This window comes from Cynoglossus semilaevis, chromosome 1 (assembly GCF_000523025.1).
Source record: "Cynoglossus semilaevis isolate Cse_v1.0 chromosome 1, Cse_v1.0, whole genome shotgun sequence".
NCBI classification, from domain to species: Eukaryota; Metazoa; Chordata; class Actinopteri; order Pleuronectiformes; family Cynoglossidae; genus Cynoglossus; species Cynoglossus semilaevis.
The window spans coordinates 20812646-20829891 of NC_024307.1; the positions used below are offsets into that span (position 1 = coordinate 20812646).

The 17246-nt window shown below is 37.9% G+C and overlaps 1 protein-coding gene across 1 annotated transcript; it reads right to left on the reverse strand.

Annotated features, from left to right (window-relative positions):
- Window positions 1-989: 989 nt before the first annotated feature.
- On the reverse strand, window positions 990-16580 carry LOC103384513 (E3 ubiquitin-protein ligase TRIM39-like). The gene is made up of 11 exons (XM_008318058.3): window positions 16430-16580; window positions 4807-5335; window positions 4459-4693; window positions 4008-4371; window positions 3811-3906; window positions 3348-3581; window positions 3104-3251; window positions 2943-2969; window positions 2296-2360; window positions 2042-2164; window positions 990-1927 (listed from the first exon to the last, which is right to left on the reverse strand). The coding sequence occupies exons 2-11, from the start codon at window positions 4820-4822 to the stop codon at window positions 1532-1534; spliced, it is 1704 nt and encodes a 567-aa protein (XP_008316280.1). The 5' UTR covers window positions 4823-5335; window positions 16430-16580; the 3' UTR covers window positions 990-1531.
- Between the last annotated feature and the right edge of the window lie 666 nt (window positions 16581-17246).

Here is a 17246-nt window from a genome sequence, read left to right on the forward strand (position 1 = left end):
TTTCTTATTTAGGTCTTTCTAACAGCTCCACGTTTTTTCATTTGACAAACTGCTGAGTCTATTTTCTACGAGGAAAATGTACGTCAAGATTTCCTGGACAATGGCAACAGATACAAAAAACACACCGAAACACAGAGAGAGTACAGCGTCCCTGCTAGTGAACTTATATACAGTACACCCCATGACACTTAACAACGTATAGCATCAGTGTTATTAATTTTAAGCGTTCTGTGTACAGTTTCTGCTCAGACACTAACAACAGACACTCAGACAAACACAGGCTGACGGGCAGCCTTGAAACCAGAGTCAAACTGGTAGACTTTTGTAAACATGTTAGACAGTATATGAGTCATTATGTTTGGTGAGTCATTAGAAAATGTTTAATTGCTTTAATTATATGGAAAATTTCTTTTTTGCTCAGTGGTGTTTCAGGGGATGTTGCAACCCAGGTAAAAAAAAAAAAGTTGATTTTAAGTATTTTAATGGACTTTTAGTGTGTCAAAAAAAGGCACACAAAAAACCCACACAAAATCATTTTATTGTTATGACAATAACAAGTGATTAACGAGGTATTTTCTAAGGAACTTTTTGCCCCATGAAAGTAAAACGTTCATAGTTATGCATTTGCGTTTTTATTAAATTTTTTATTATTATTATTATATTATCTTGGTTAAGAAATAAGTTAAGAAACTTATTTGGATTGGTGTAACTTTGTTTAATGATATTAGTGCGTAGTATTGTTGTTGTGTGTAGTATTCCTCAGACAACAAAATTAACACTGGACTAAATTCAAAGGCGCATGACTGCTCCTCATTGGTCACAGGTTGAAGGTTGGGCGGCTCACAGTCCTGAGCCAAAGTTGATCACTTAAGCGTGAAATATTACCGTCTTAGTCACGAGGTCTCGTCACACCCCATTAGTAACAAGAGTGAAACTGTAGTCATCATCACAACCCAACCTAATTAAAAACATTAAAAACAAATGACTCATTGTTGTTTTTCTTTATTAAAATTTTATTCGAATATAATTTATAAGGATTGAAGTACATGTTATAATTTAAATATTGTCTGTACATATAAAATCACAAATGTACAATTAAAGTTGTGTCTTAAATGGATAAGATAATAATAAAATAGATGAAGAAGTAAAATACAGCAATTGCAAATACAATGTATTGAACCGCCCCATAGTTGTAACTCTGTCGTGTGATAACAATCATTTTTCACCATAAAACTGTACAGAAAAAAAGCTATAAAAGATAAATAGAACATATAAGTAAACAATTGATTACATTTTGTGTTCATTACACATTGAGGTCATGGCTTTAACAGGATGGACAGTGCTTTATACGTGCGTTGAATATCCACATAATACACAATACAAAGAATACAATACAGTTGAAAATCAGACATTACTCGTGTGCGTCGTTTAGCTTTAGTAAACAGGAGTTTCTCGACCTGCTGCAGGTCAGTATGTAAATAACACCAAGGTGCAATAAATACATTAGAAAAAAAGTTCAAACAGGACGGTACTACACTTCTGTACCAATGGTCATTCCCTCCTGTATAGTGGACATAGGGCTGATGATGAGAGGCTCGCTGTTTCTGCCATTCTCCTGGACACAGGGGTTAAAGTAGGGGTAGATGGGCTCAGTGAAGTTGCAGCCGCTGTAGGTGTAGATATGATTCTTGGCATCAGCGTCGTAGAAGGACACTGAGCCTTCCTCGATGTCCAGGAAGATGCCAACTCTTTGGGGCGTCTCCTGGAGGTGGAGGGTAACAGAGGGACGGGCACAGGCACTTAGGCTGAGGCCACCTTTGCGTCTGCATATGGCCCAGAAACCACTGTCAGGACACACTGTGATGGCGCCCTTTCTGTTGATGGACTTCCTGACCACACCCAAATCCCAATCTGTTTTATCTCCGACCTAAAACGTGAACAGAAAGACTTAGTCCCAAAATAATTGAAAAAACATTAAACTAAAAATCACTTGTTTTAATTTCTTCTTGGTGGTGTGTTTCCCTGTCAGTCAAATACATACCTGAACAACCCAGTAGTGTCTCCCAGATGTGAAACTCTGTTTCCCCAAAACACAGACACAGGCGTCAAAGCGCTGAGGGTTGTCTGGGAGGGAAGCCTTTCTCTTGTGGCTGCTGATGCTCACCTACAAATGAATCAAAGAAATCGTTCAACGTTTGTTTCCCCTTATTCATTTATATTTCTAGATAAAGAACCTTGAGTTCTGCCACAGTGATGGTATATGATGGTAAAAGCAGTCTGTTAAAAAATAAATACCTCTTTTCCATCTGGGGACAGGAGCAGCCAACCAGAAGCAGTCTCTGGGTCCAGAGTTACATCATCTGTAGTTAAAAAAAAAGGATAATAATGAGACAAATCCAGTTTGATCATCTTCAAGTTAATACATGCATGACTATTTCAACCCCAGAAAGAAGAGTCAGCGAATAACGACAGAGGAAATCATTGTTATATTATTAGTAGGTTCTTCAGACAGGTTGAATGATGCCTTTGTGATGTCAGTGACGCTGTTGTTGCAGACTGAGAGCCAACTTTTAAAATAATGATGCAGCTTAATATTGTTCCACACCAATGTTTGGAAGGTAGCAAACAGATGTAAGCCCTTTTTAATTTAGCTAAGCACGTCAAGTGTAAACACACACACACCCTGAAATATTTTCCTGCATAAGACTCTTGTGAGACATGAAATCTGATCTGACTATGTCTGTGTTATTTTTGCACAAATATAGACGTCATGGAGGATTTCAGGGCGTATGTGGAAAATATCGCCTGATCTGAGCTCTGTCTGAACGCACGCACTGATTTGTTTTAATGGAGAAATTCTGCTTAAGCTGTAGAGGTTGACCAAAGATTGACCCTTGGGGTTCCTAATTATGTGTAGGAGTAAATAAGGCATCTGAACGTACCTGCATACTGTTTCATCTTGTCTGCTTCTGCAGAGAGCATGAAGAAAAAGAAAAGGAAACAAAAAGGATTAATAATGTGCATTTCACGGCTCTCTGCTTGACAACAACTTCAGCAGAAAATACAATAAGAGGAAGGTCTAGATGGTCTGATGTTTGTTTACCTTCCAAGGACAGCTGGAACGTGGCCTCCTGACAAACATCGGCCAGCTTATTGACGGCCTTCTTCAGTGTCCACATTGTGTTATCAGACTGGACTGTGACTTCAGACCAGTCCTGTGAGGTTGGGAGGATACTGAGTGATGGGAAACCCTGGAAAAAGACCAGTTTGTCTTGAGTCTACATGTCGACAGTAACAACAATGCAACATTTAAAAAAAATGCAGAAACCAGGGCCAAGAGTTCTGACCTGTATCAGGTGAATAGGGTTCTCTGTGAATTCCAGCTGCTGCAGCTCGCTTGTCCTTGTCTGAAGGTCACTAATTTCCTGCTCCAGCTTTTCCAGTATCTTATTTGCCCTCTGCTGGGCTTTCATTTGCTTCTCCTCCAGTTCTGCCACCAGCTCAGTGTAGTGTCTCTGGATGGCCTTCATCAGTGTGGTGCACACCCTGCCGTTCCTCTGAATCTCCCACTCAGTGATTTTCTGTCAAAAGAAACAAAAAGAGTGTTTGCTAGTCTCCTCATAGCCTTTAAGTGCTTTTTGTTTTTTTTTTGCTTCCATGTTACTAAAATGCTGGCTGCTGATTGTTCTCAATTTGCACCTTCTTTTCTGCAGCCCTAAAAAGACTGTTTGTTTTTTTCTTTTGTCCCTCCCTCCCCCCGTCAGCACACCCTACAGGTGTGACATAGACCAGGACTTCTGTCCAACTTACTTTGCCATCTTCCACGGCCTTTGTGATCTCATCCATTTTTCTCAGTCTGGTCTGAATCATCTGCTGAATGTTGAGCTTGGTTGCCTTCATGTGATTCTGGAAAATGAACATGCTATTGGACTTTTTGCATACACAGGAAGCACAAACCCACATCACAAATCAATAAGAAAAAGTCAACAACTTGATGAAAAACATACCTTGATTCTTCTGCTCTCCTTCTCCATGGGAATCACCTCGTGGCGTCTGTGAGTTCCCTCTGTGCAGGACACGCACACCGGCTGGTGGTCTGTTTTGCAGAACAGGGTCAGTGGTTTGCCGTGCTCCCTACAGACGTGGCTGTTGATCAAGATGTCGGGGTCGACGAGTGGGTGTCTCTTCAGGGCCGGTACTCTGCTGTGAGGTGCGAGGTGCATTTCACAGTACGACTCCTGGCAAACGAGGCACGATTTGACAGATGTGGACTCACTTCCATGACAAATGTCACAGGGAACAGCGATGCATTGCTGTCTTGGGGGCGGACTGACAATACTGGTCGGAACCTCAGTGTCATCCTGTGTTGCTCTGTGTACATAGAACATTCAGCTTTAGTTTGTGAAAATGGGATTTCAGCAAGAGTAACGTTACTACTTGTACAATGTTCAAACAAACCTCCTCAGGACGTCAATGATTTCAGCGAATTCCCGGTTGATCCAGAGGGTCGGACGTTTTTTGTACATCTTCTTGCACAGGGGGCATTCACATTTGCCCTTTGTGTCCCAATAGGCTTGGATGCACTTTAAGCAGAAGTTATGTGTGCATGGGAGCGAGACTGGGTCGGTGTAAATGTCTAGACAGATGCAGCACTTGAACTGCTCCGTGAAGGTTTGCAAAGACATTTTTCTTCCTGTTAAACAAAGGTCTCAAATTATTTTATGAAGAAAATTGTGATGAACAAATAGAAATGAACAACAGATCAACATAGCTCCTAAAACTGAATTATTAGTGTTTTGCTCTTACCTGCAGGTGATGACATTGTTGTGTTAATGTCCTTTATCCTTTATCTTCTTGACTGTATGAAGAACATGCGGCGCCGCAAGTCTTTAAATACCCGGTACATTTGTCACACCCTGTGTGACGTCCAGGAAGCTCCGCCCCATATGAGGCACGCTTTGTTCTTTGTCTTTCTGGAATTACTGGTCTTGGCTTGATGAAACACCGTCTCCACATCACGTAGTCAAGCATCAAGGAAAGGGCTGGTACATGGCTCCTACACAGCTGGAGATTTTTCTACTGTGCACACGCAGTGTAACTAGAGTATTTCTGGATGTTTTGTGCCAGGTTTGATTTCGGTAATTTAACTACAGCAAATGGATTATCAAAGACAAACTGCAACACTGACTGATTTGTCCTGTCTCACTCTGAATGCCTGGATTTCAGTGGAGCAATGTTACCAATAGATAAGAGACCAGTTTAAACTGGATCTGCCCCTGAACCACCTTCTCAAAGGTTTATGAAGCCAGTGGCAGACTGGTAGAAATGGTAGTACCTGGAATTCAGAGGTCAGAAAAAGCAGAGAAAGACACTAAGTCAAACATGTTTCAGCTCTAGCTTCATTACAATAAAGAAGCAACCGTTGGAGATCCTGATGATCATCAGAATCGGTTCCAGTACCGACTACACTGCTGTTTTCAATGGTCAAAACAGTACACCTTCATTAGATGCCAAGTGACAACAATTTTAAATTGAAGCAATACGTCTTTCTACAAGACAAGAAACAGATTTGTTGGCAAAGTTAGCATTAGCATTGGCAAACACACTTGACATAAAGCAATCACAGTCTTAAGGGGCAAAACAAGCATTCAGACAGTGCGATTTTACCATTTGCACAGCATCTAGCTATACATGGTACCTGAACTACTGCAGATGTTGTTGTTTTTTTGTAATTGTACGATTCAATAAGCAAACAATGGGGTTGTTGTCAGCAATTAAGAGCAGTGGATCTCTGCTAAACTGAATGTGTGAACTATCTACTAGTTTTTCCACAAAAAAAAAAAAAAAAAGACAATATTCAACAAAGGCGTTGCAAATAAAGTATTACCACCAGGTTAAGTACCTAGAGCACTAGCAAAATTAATTTGATTTAAAAGTGCACCTGAGAGCACCCCTCCAGGCCACTTGAATTTCAATCAGGTTTCACAAGTGTTAGGTGACAGGAAGGAGACATTCATCAAGACAATGGAGTGGAACATATCTTAGGTAACAGAGTATTCCACTATAGTCGTTCTGCAGCCTTAATGAACCGTACAGAATGCAGTGAGGCCTAAAAACTTTGAAGTATAGATATATACTTTCACACCCTGCAGTTAATACCTCACAAAACCTGCTGTGGCAGGATGCCATGAAAGTCTACATAGGGGGAAAAACTCTACTACTTCAACAACTGTGCAACCAGTGAACTGTTCTGACAATTGAACTGAATTGTGCATTTTCTTTCTTAACCTAGTTTTGCATCTACTGCGTTGTCATGTATTGCGCTGTTACTTTTAATCGCACTCGTGATCATTTTAATCTATTATTTTGGTTATAAATACTTCTTTTGGTGGAAGTTGCTGACACATTGTCACCACCGAAGGCAGGGGTAAACCAACAGCTCCTGTGGTTTAGGTCAACCCACCAACTTGAATAAATGATTAAAAAAAAAAAAACAACAACCCAGATGTAGTGCATTTGTGATGCTTTTGAATTAAAAAAAACGTCTTGCCTCCTGTCACTTAAAACTAACTAGTGTGTTGTTCAAATCTATCCACTAGCAGTGGAAGGTGAAAACAGAAAAAAAAAAAGCAGACCAACCAGCAAAACCACATGTACAGGTGAAATGCTGTCTCTGTCAACGGAACACAGGCACAGGTTCACATACTTGTGTCTTTGATGGATGGTAGGAAACAGGATCGGAATGAAACTGTGATCTGACTCACAGCAAATGGTGTAAAAACAAAAAAACCCTTCCCGTACATGTGCAGTTTGAGAACAGACTGTGTTGGTGTCATGTGTCATTGCTGGGAAATTCCCCTTTTTCTTAAGTCCTTGGTCAATAACAAGTTAGTATTTTAACAAAGAAAATTATACTTTGGTCATGCAAAATTATGTAGACAAACACAAACAAACAGTAAATCCACTTTGTGCCTCTTTTTCTTGATGATATGACTTTAGCTGCTCTTGGATTAATGACATGTTCTCTCTAGAAATCTGGGATTATATTCTGTTAAGAATATGATTTAATGAACAAGTTACGACAAGTTATGTCATTCCTTTACTAAAATACTAAAATAACCCTTATGCTATGTCCCACAAACATGCTGTACTAAAAGCACTATAAAGAAAGCGTGGCCTAAAAAGAAATGGTCAAAATTTTAGAATGTGTTTTTAAAACAAGACAACACACGTGCTGTCAGTGGCAAAGGCTTTCTGGGAAATCTGTAAAGAATCAGAAAAAAAAAAAGAGTGCCACGGTCCAAACGGTGCCATGCTCTGAGCACCTCAGTGGCAACTTAGCAGCTGGTGGACTCAAACCTGAATCTTTCTGGTCCCACGTATGCTGCCATAACCACCAAACCACCACTGCGCCGCAGTTCTACCAGATACAGCAATAATGGTGCATTCAGGTGCAAGAAGACTCTTGACTTTTATTTGGTTTTAAAAGCAAATGTTTGTTTAGTAGTGTCTGATTGACCTGTCTTCTTTACAGGTCAACATGCAGGTACATATGAAAAAAACAAAACAAAACAACAGAAACAATAACCTCTTTATAAGCCTGTCAATATCCAGTCAGTGAGTCACAGCATCACTGTCGCTCACAAGAATGACTGAGTCACTGTTCTCAAACAGAGTACTTTGTAAATTCTCTTTAATAATTGAATTTCTTGTTAAATAAAAATTGTCTTTGCATTGTTATTATTTATTTCAGAAAGAGGGGTTTGAAGTTTGACATTTTTTGAAGACTTATTTCCAGATCAACCATCCATCTATCCACTAATCCTCGCTCTAACACGGAAAATGTTTGTTTCATGAAGCACCTGGAGCTTTAAAATACCATTTCACTGACTCCAGGCACCAAATCTGTGAAGCAAGGTTTTGAGGTATACTTTGCAGATATTTTTTGACATTTTTCCATATAAAAGAAAATCCATTCTTTTCAGTCACAAAAGAGGTGTCTTCCTGCTGTCATTTGTCTTTCTGTTCCAGCAGCGCACAGAAAAAAATAGATTTTTGTCCGATTTGGGAATGTTGATTTATTATCTTCATCGATATTAACCATGGTTAATTATAATCACAATAATCATCATTAGGCCACAGCTACCATGTGACTGACCAGATTAAATGATCTGAAGTTAGACTGTCTTACAAATTATTTATAGAATTGTATTACTTTTATTAGCAGTAGTAGACCCCCCATCACACACACTTGCAGATGGATAAACAGTGTAGTATTTTCTAAAATATTTGTGCTTAATGAGTTGTTTACTTCAGTTAAACACGACTTCTGGGATTATAAACCAGTTTTGTTGGACACAACAGGACTCACAAAAGATTAAGTTAATCCTTATTTACTGGAAGAACAAATACAAGTGTGGATTTACACCTGCAGTACAGTAAGATTAGCACAAGAATCTTTAGCTCAGCGAGTTCCTTTGTTGGTGCTGCCGTGCCCTAAACAGGTTAACATTGCACTATACAGTAACTACTCAACAACAGCCCAAATATGGATGTCTGTCTGCCAATTAAAGTAGAAACATGTTGGCACGGTTGAGAGAAATCTCACGGATGAATAAGTTGATCATACCTTCAGTCCAAAATTAGAAAACGGTGTGTTTGTGTGTCTCTCTCACTCTCTCTCTCTCTCTCATGCCCTTCAACATTTAGCAAACCCCTACAGTGGCAACTTTTATTGACAATGACATTTTGGTTGCAAAGTTAGAAACGGATAAAGGTTTTGCAGCATCGTCCAAAACAGCAGCTTTGTCATTCAAACTGATTATTTTCATCTTTTCACTAGAACAGCTGAGCTGGACATAAAGACCTATATTAAATAGAAGTAGTTATTTATTGCCGTCATGCACACAACTACAACATAAGGCAAAACTAATTCATTGGGTGAAAAACTTTGATGAACAAATGATTGCACAACATTTGCTGTTTTTAAATTTTTGTTTAAATCCACGCAACAAAGATTGTTAGATATTTCATGCGTTTCACTATATTTGAAAAATGGATGGAAGCGGTATAAAGCAAACACAAACCCAAGTTTAATGAAAGAGAGGTTACTACGAATACGTACAACAGACTTCTGTTTCGAAGGCTGCTGCCTGAGACAAGACACGCATTTTGTATTAAAATGTAATACAATTAAGTTGTGATTAAATTTATCATGTTACCCAGGACCCAATGATGAGAGAATAACTTCACGAGCAACAAATTACATGGCACCTTTGGCTTTAAACTGGTTTTCTTATGTCATTAAAAGACAGTTGTAGTGACTGATAATTAGATTAGTCTGTGACCTGTACAGTTTGTTCATTGGCAACCTCCTGAATCTGCCTGGAATGAGTGATAAACCAGGAAGTAGTGAAAGCGCTTCAGTGTGCAAAGGAATGTAGTGACCCAGAACATTGAGTTCTTGCTATTTGTATTTCTCGTACCTGTTGAATTTACTGTTAGGTTAATAGCATGGTTTCCAAGTCATGTCCAACGCGGAGGTATAGTAAAAAAAAACAACAACAAAAAACAAAAAACAAACAAACAATGAAACATTACAGTATGTCTTAATTAAATAATTTAACAAGGAAATAAAAGGAAAGTATAGTTTCAAATATGTTTTTAAATGTTATGGCTGGCTTAAAATGAGATTCAGGTCAATCAAATCCCACATCGCCAGACGGAAAAACAGGATAAACAACAGGGGCAGTGGTGGCTTAGTGGTTGGGGAAGCGGACTTGGGTCCTGGTTGGAGTCCACCAGCTGCCCAGTTCCCACTGAGGTGCTCTGTCATGGCTCCGTCCCCCCTCACTGCTCCCTGGTTCTTAAAGCTGCCACTGTTCACTTTGGTGATGGGTTAAAAACAGAGGTCACATTTGGTGGTGTGCAGTGGTGAGCTGTGTCACACTGACAAGGAGTTCACTTTCTTCTTTTTTCCCTGGGCCATGTGGACTCTTAACACCCACGGACACAGACACACTCCACACCTCTCCAACACCTATCACCTCACCTACCGCCACAGCCACTGGTCACTTTAACCCACCAACTTGAATAAATGATTAAAAAAAAAACAAACAACAACCCAGATGTAGTGCATTTGTGACGCTTTTGAATTGAAAAAAACGTCTTGCCTCCTGTCACTTCAAACTGACTAGTGTGTTGTTCAAATCTATTGTTCAGGTTTTGCAAGAAAGTTCACTTTCTTCTTTTTTCCCTGGGCCATGTGGACTATTAACACCCACGGACACAGACACACTCCACAACCCTCCAACACCTATCACCTCACCTACCTCCACAGCCACTGGTCACTTTAAAATTTCTTTTGCACAATGGACAATTTTAATATTAAAATCTGCAGTTCTTCTATTCTTCTTTTATATTTATAATGTATATATACTCTGTTCTGCCCAACTTGCATTACCTCCTTTTTACAGTGTTCTTACAGTTTGCATTACGAGGTTGTTTTTCTGTATATATTGTTGTATATATATATATTTCTGTTGTGGTGCATAGTGGCTCTGTGGGAGCAGCCTCAATTTCATGTACCCCTGTATTACAATGTCAATAAAGACTCTTCTATTCTAATGTCATCTTTAATTCACATTAAGATAAGGTAAACAACCGTGTCATCCACATACACCTACACTAAACCAACAGTTTTACTCACAGGTAAGGTGTTCCTTCCCATGATGATTAGTATAGTAAAAAAGCTGTTTAATTAAAGGTTAATTTAAATGTTGATCAAGGTATTATGACTGCAAATAATCTTAAAATTACATCCACAGTGCAGAAAATCTGAGTATATTTTGTACACTAGTGTGCAGGAAGGCTGAGACGTCCTTCCTGCACACTAGTGTACAAAATGGTATGGCATGCACGGTATTCCAAGGTATGTTTGGAAAAAAAAAAAAAAAAAATCACAAGAGATTATCTGCTCAGTTTGTTCACCACCATGCAGATTATTTTGCTTCCTTGTCCTTTTGTTAAATTTAGAAATAACATTCTGTAATATGAACCAGGAAAGTTACGGAACACTGACTCTTACAACAATGCAAAAACTGTCACTCAACAAATGAGCCTACTTTTACACTACTGCTGTAAAGAAGGCCGGTTGTTCCAGGCTGTCACAATACTATCTGTCACATCTCCAACGTCTCAGGCTCACATTACTGAACAGTGCACATTATGTTCCGCATACCAACCAACTGTACTGCACAATTTGTTCTTTGCTGCTGCTAAAACTGCAAACTGTAACCTGCACATAAACAGTTAAAGTTGACAGGTTTGTTTTTGACCACTGCACTGTGGAGCACCACAGGGCACAAAACCTTTTTTCTCACAAATCTGTGCAACCTTTGTAATCCTGTGGGTGTTAAGATGAATACTATACATTGCCAGCTGGAGAAAACAGGTCTGGTAAAATGTTTTAACACAATAGAAAGAGGAAGATTGAGCCTAGACATTCTTGACAACCTACAGATGCAAGCAATAGTGCTTTATGGCACGCTTTGTTCTGTTAATTATGTATACTGAATATAATTAAATATGTGAAGCTGTTTTAAGGTGTTTGACTTCACAATTATAGTGAATGACCAATGTTTAAGTGCAATTTGGGCTTTTCCCTGTGCTATTAAAGCAGACATCAAAGCCCTCACTCACTGAATTATACTCATAAAGGACATCAAAACCTAAGTTATAGCTCAGATATTTTGCCGTGCTAACATGGACATAGCTACTGTACATGGAGCATGCAAGAAATGAGAAGCCAAGCTTACACAAGAAGGTCAGATGCTTTGTTCCTTTGTTTGCCCAAAGCAAGAGCTATTCTGTATATATGTATATATATACACATATATATATACATATATATATACACATATATATATATACATATATATATATATATATATATGTCTGCAGCAGCAAGTCAAAAACAATTTGTCATGAGTTTGATGCAATCTCTCGTCAAAAAAAAAAAAGTCAACTTGGCACAAGATGGCACCTTGCTTTAATGGTAAATTAAACCTAAGTGAAATGAAATACAAATACAGGAAAAACAAGGGAATCAAAAAGTACAACTCTCACAGAGAAAGCACAATGGTGATGTTATTTTTTAAAAGTCTTTTGTGGGGTGATCTAAAACAACACTTTTGAATTATTTAGTTAAAAATAATGAATTGTTGACAACAACTACTACTACATCTTTTAGTTGTTAGGCATTTTGAACTGCCTGCTTTTACTAGTGATCTGACCAAGAACAATAATTACCATAGAGTAGCCTTTTTATACCAAATCCGATGGTACATTTCTTTTGGCCAATGTTTAACTACAATTATTATTTTTGACCTATAAAAATTAGAAGAAGAAAAAAGAGATAAGTCCAGAGAAGAGATAAAAAGATAAATCCATGTAAAACCAAGTCTTGTTAATGCCATGGAGATTTAATGACATAACAAATCAAAGTCTTTTCAGAGAATAAAACTATCCTCTCATTATAGCCTGGTGTGTTCCTCCAATGTTTAATGAATTGTGCTTGTGTAAAGGCCCTGGAATGACAGAGTGAGTTAGCAGACTATATTTAACTACAAGCCTCTGGTGATGACCTGGAACAATGTGAGAGAGACATGAGCGACATAGCAGAGCTTGAACGGCAGCAGTGCTTAATTGATCTGTGGATTAAGGTACAAACTGTATTATCACAAAGTGTGTCAGTACAGTACAGTAGTCACTGCTCCTGCAAAGCTGTGTTCTCCTGTGCACACACTTGCACCTGTCTACGTCATTTCTGCAAACCATGTGGGAAACTTTTATGCTAATAACAAATAACCCTTTAACACACATTCAGACATGGAACAGGACCAGGATTGTTTTCTGACCTAATTTGGGGCTCGACACAGAGACAAGTACATCTCTCATTTTCCCACAACAAATCAATGATTGTTCTATGTACGTCAGTACAAGCACAACCAGATCAAGAGAAAACAAATATTTACCCGACAACCTGTAAAAAACAAGATAGGTTTGCACTGATGTTGACAATTTACATTGTTTTAAATGTGTTATTGTTATTATTAATGATAAAGTATTATTTTGTAATAATGCTATTTATTATCATCATCAACTTTTTTTTATTTAATTTTAATAATACCAAGATCAAGCTCTCTTTTGCCAAGAGGTAGGCAGTCCATGTCATTAAATATTATCCATTAATTGATTTTTTCTTTTAATATTGGTCATAAATGACACCTTGCTCTGTGAACTGTATAATTGTATTTTAAATTAAATACAAGGGTTTGCTTATTGGGTGGCGCTCTGGCCCAGAGGCAATGTCTCTGTCATTGGACCTCAGGGTTCACCTTGATCGAATCCCGGTTAGGGCGGTTGGTACCTTCCAGTGGACAAACCACCTGTGCTTCATGATGGCTGGATGACAATATGTGGTTCAACAACATTATCAATATCTCTGACGCCTGTCTGTCTGTTTGGACAGAGCATAAGGCCTAAGTCAGGTCAACACAAAGCAGTTACTCACTCTGACAGCTGTGTCTAAAAGCTTTCCACACTGAACTCTGACATTGCCTTTGATGGTCATTCATAAACATGGTTGTGGTTTATCTAGTTTGGGTCGCTTACATTTTATATAACATTTTGGTCAATCTCTTGCACAAAACATACAACACAAATTAATTGCAGATCCGGACCAACACTATGAGAAAACCCACATAAGAGAAGATTTTTCTAGGTCTATTGTGTATTTTTACAGCCCATTAAAGGTTGCAGGACCTTTGACATCCTTAATGTTTGAGGTTTGTGCTATTCGTGGGGGAAATAGTTGGTTTTTGCTCTGCCCTAATCATTTTAATTAGTAATTAAAATGTTAATGCAGTGGTATTGCTTCAAAACGCCAACAAACTTAATTATTAATAATAATGACTAATTCTTAATAATTCTTAATAATGGGTATTCTCGCAGAAGAAAGGAAACAAAATTACAAATCAGTGAACTTTTTCACACTGTGGCAAAAATAATACTTGAATATTATATATTTAATATTAGATCAAATAAACATGACCTGATATGCCCCTATTCCCCACACAAATGTGTGTACCCAAGCGGGGGTTAAAATGATCTTTAAAAAACCCAAAACATTCTCATTTATTTGCCGCGACAGCGGACTCTCTTTGCGTTGTGTTAAATAATTGCGGTAAAATCATCAGCTTGGTACGTCTGGTACGTCTGGTACGTCATTTTTTAAATTCTGGCATAAAAAGTAAAAAACAAAGTCAGTCCATTTTGGAGACACACACACACACACACACAGGTCTGACGCTGAAAATATCAAGTAAATAACAGTACAGTTAATGATAAAATTAATATAATTAAAATTAATGAATGGCGGACCTCCTAACATGTACACCTACCATAAGGACAGCAGAGCCCGACCGTCGCTGCCCGGGGTTCACGACTCTAATCAGCAGGGGTGGTGCATTTAATGACCGTACGATAAATGAAGGTTTTTCTTACGTGGTGGGGAATAAACTCTGTTATATGGCGAGTGGAACCATATTTTTATAACTCTGTTATACATTTTATTCCATACAAGTATTTTATGTATGGATCGTATAACAACGTTAAGTTTTTTTTAAACTTTAATACTTCAGAAACTTATTATACTCTAAAATTATTGGTCTGCTTTAAACATTTACACATTTATTGTATTTGCATGGCTCTCGTAGAAATATATTTTAAAATATGTGACTTTTTTGGCTCTCTCTGCTGAAAAGGTTCCCGACCCCTGCTATATGTAGTATAGCTTAAAGCAAGATGTAGTTCAAGAAAGCCAAGCTTATGCAAGGTCAAATGCTTTGTTCCCTTTTTTGCTCAAAGCAAGAGCTATTCTCATTTCTGCAGCAGCATGTCAAAAATAATTTTGTCACGAGTTTGATGCAATCTCTCGTCAGACAAACAAAGAGAACAACAACAACAAAAATCTTGGCATAAGATGAGTTTTACCAGAAATCACAAAAAAGTGCAATTGTTGTTAGTTCAAATCGGATGCTACTCTACGTATATGTAGAACAGCTTAAAGCAAAATGTAGGTCAACCTGAACTGAACAACTCCTGAGTCCCAGCCTCCACTGAATGACAAATGTATACCTTATATAATTAGCCTTACAAAAGAACAGTGTCGGATTAACTACTGCAATCACACAGAGCACACATTAGTTGTTGTACATTAGCTGCTAAGGTGCGACCTTACATAACCAGGAAGACACAGACAGACAGCTGTCATCACTGACTATTGCATCAAAATGTAGATTTAGATAAAAAAAAAAAATGAGGAGAAATAGCTTTGTTAACTGTGTTTTTATAATCATTTTTAAATTTGTCTTTGGTTTGTATTTCAAACTTTGTATTCAAAATTCAGAATGTTCTAACCTCTCCACTCACACACAGCTCACGTATGGATTTATGCTGTAACTTCGTCATTCGTCATCCCTGCGTTTGTAAATTTATTAAGTTTAATTTTGGTTTAGTTTTGTAAGCTGATATCAAAGTAAAGCGGGTACTTAGATAAATGCCGACTACTGCCTCATTATTGTTATTAGGCACCAGTGAAAACGACATTAACTCACACGGTTGTTGTTAGTGCAATGCTGCTCTCTTCAGTTCAAATGTGATATGTGAAACGACACGTAACCAGATGTAATGAAATGTAATAGGTAGGAACTAATGTTGGGGAACCCTTTGTGTGACGTACATAAACCAGGCTTTTAGTAAAGAATTTAAAACATCACCGATACTTATACAGTACATATGTGGTACCAGCACAATATGTTCCGCCGTAATGTTGAAGTAACGATCCCTTGTTATTTGTTAACACTATGGGCAATTGTTGATAAATAAATGTATCACCTAACAATGATTAAGAAGCCTAATTTTAATTTTGTTGTTAAGGGTTTGCTAGGTAAATATACTCTACTGATGTTCCATTTTATAGGCATATTTTAAAAAATGAATAAAAAATGTAATACATTAAGCTTTAACATAATTCTGTCCACGTTTTTTAAAATATTCATATCGACGCATACATGTGTTCTCACACTGCCCTCTTGCGATATGAGAATGTTACAGTTGCTACCGTTGTTAAATTCAGTTTCTAATTTGGATTTAATTTTAATTAAAATTAAGCCCAACAGCATCGTGTTAACGGTGAATAATCGAGTCTGCAGCGATGGAGGAGCTCAGGCATTTTGACAACGCACGCCAATGAGTGGACAATCAAGAGAAAAACAAAGGAAAAACAAGGCGCTCGATTAATCACACAGTTTATAAAATTTTAAAAACTATCATCAACTACCATTGATTATAAAAGAATCGTACTTACAAAACCAGCGTGGTTGAAATTGGATGGATGTGGGGTAAAAAAAAAAAAAACAGAACGCAAAGGAACAACAAGACTAAATCCACCTGAGAGATGTGGACACAGGTGAAACTGATCCAATGCAGGTGGATCACATCGGCAAACAATTAGTAAACATGCTGGTTAAGTCCTTTTTATTGGTAATTCACAACTTCAAAGTACAAAACACGTTTTGCCTCAATGGGCAAGTTTTCAGTTTTTACAGTAAAATCAACGGTATACTTCCAAAAATCCCGCTGTAGGAAATGGAGAATGTATTAAAGTAATACAAGACAAGATATTTTAAATAAATAACATGAAAACAGAAATAAACATTATTGTTTATGCAAATATGTCTGCTGATTCATCTAAATATGACTAGTTTATTCATGTGATCTATCAATTGCACAGAACAGGTTTTATTGCTGAAGGTGAGTGTGTTAATCTCTTAATGAAGGGAGAAACATTATACATGTATACAACTATTGTACAGGTGTTTCAGGGTTTGTATAATCCCCGGTTTCAGGGAGACAGTACAACAGTGGAAACTTTTAGTTGTACCACTAGTCTAACACAACAAGTCCTGAACACCCAGGGAAAACAAATCACCGCATTTAGACGAATTCCACTTGTTTTTGTCTTTGAAAAAAAAGGTAATTAATTCTAATTAGAATTATGTGTTGCTGTTATAGGGGCAAACCTCTCCACATTTCTATACACGTGTCCACCGTGCCTTAGAACCACCCTTTCCAAACAGAAATGCACACCATAGTTACAATGCCCCCTACTGACAACAACACAT

Excerpts from the sequence above, each read along its gene's own strand:
- LOC103384513 (XM_008318058.3), bottom strand. Across the intron at positions 3,582-3,810 it reads AGGCCGTGGAAGATGGCAAA|AAAATCACTGAGTGGGAGAT; the intron begins GTAAGTTGGACA and ends TTCTTTTGACAG. Across the intron at positions 2,970-3,103 it reads GTTCCAGCTGTCCTTGGAAG|AAGCAGACAAGATGAAACAG; the intron begins GTAAACAAACAT and ends TGCTCTCTGCAG.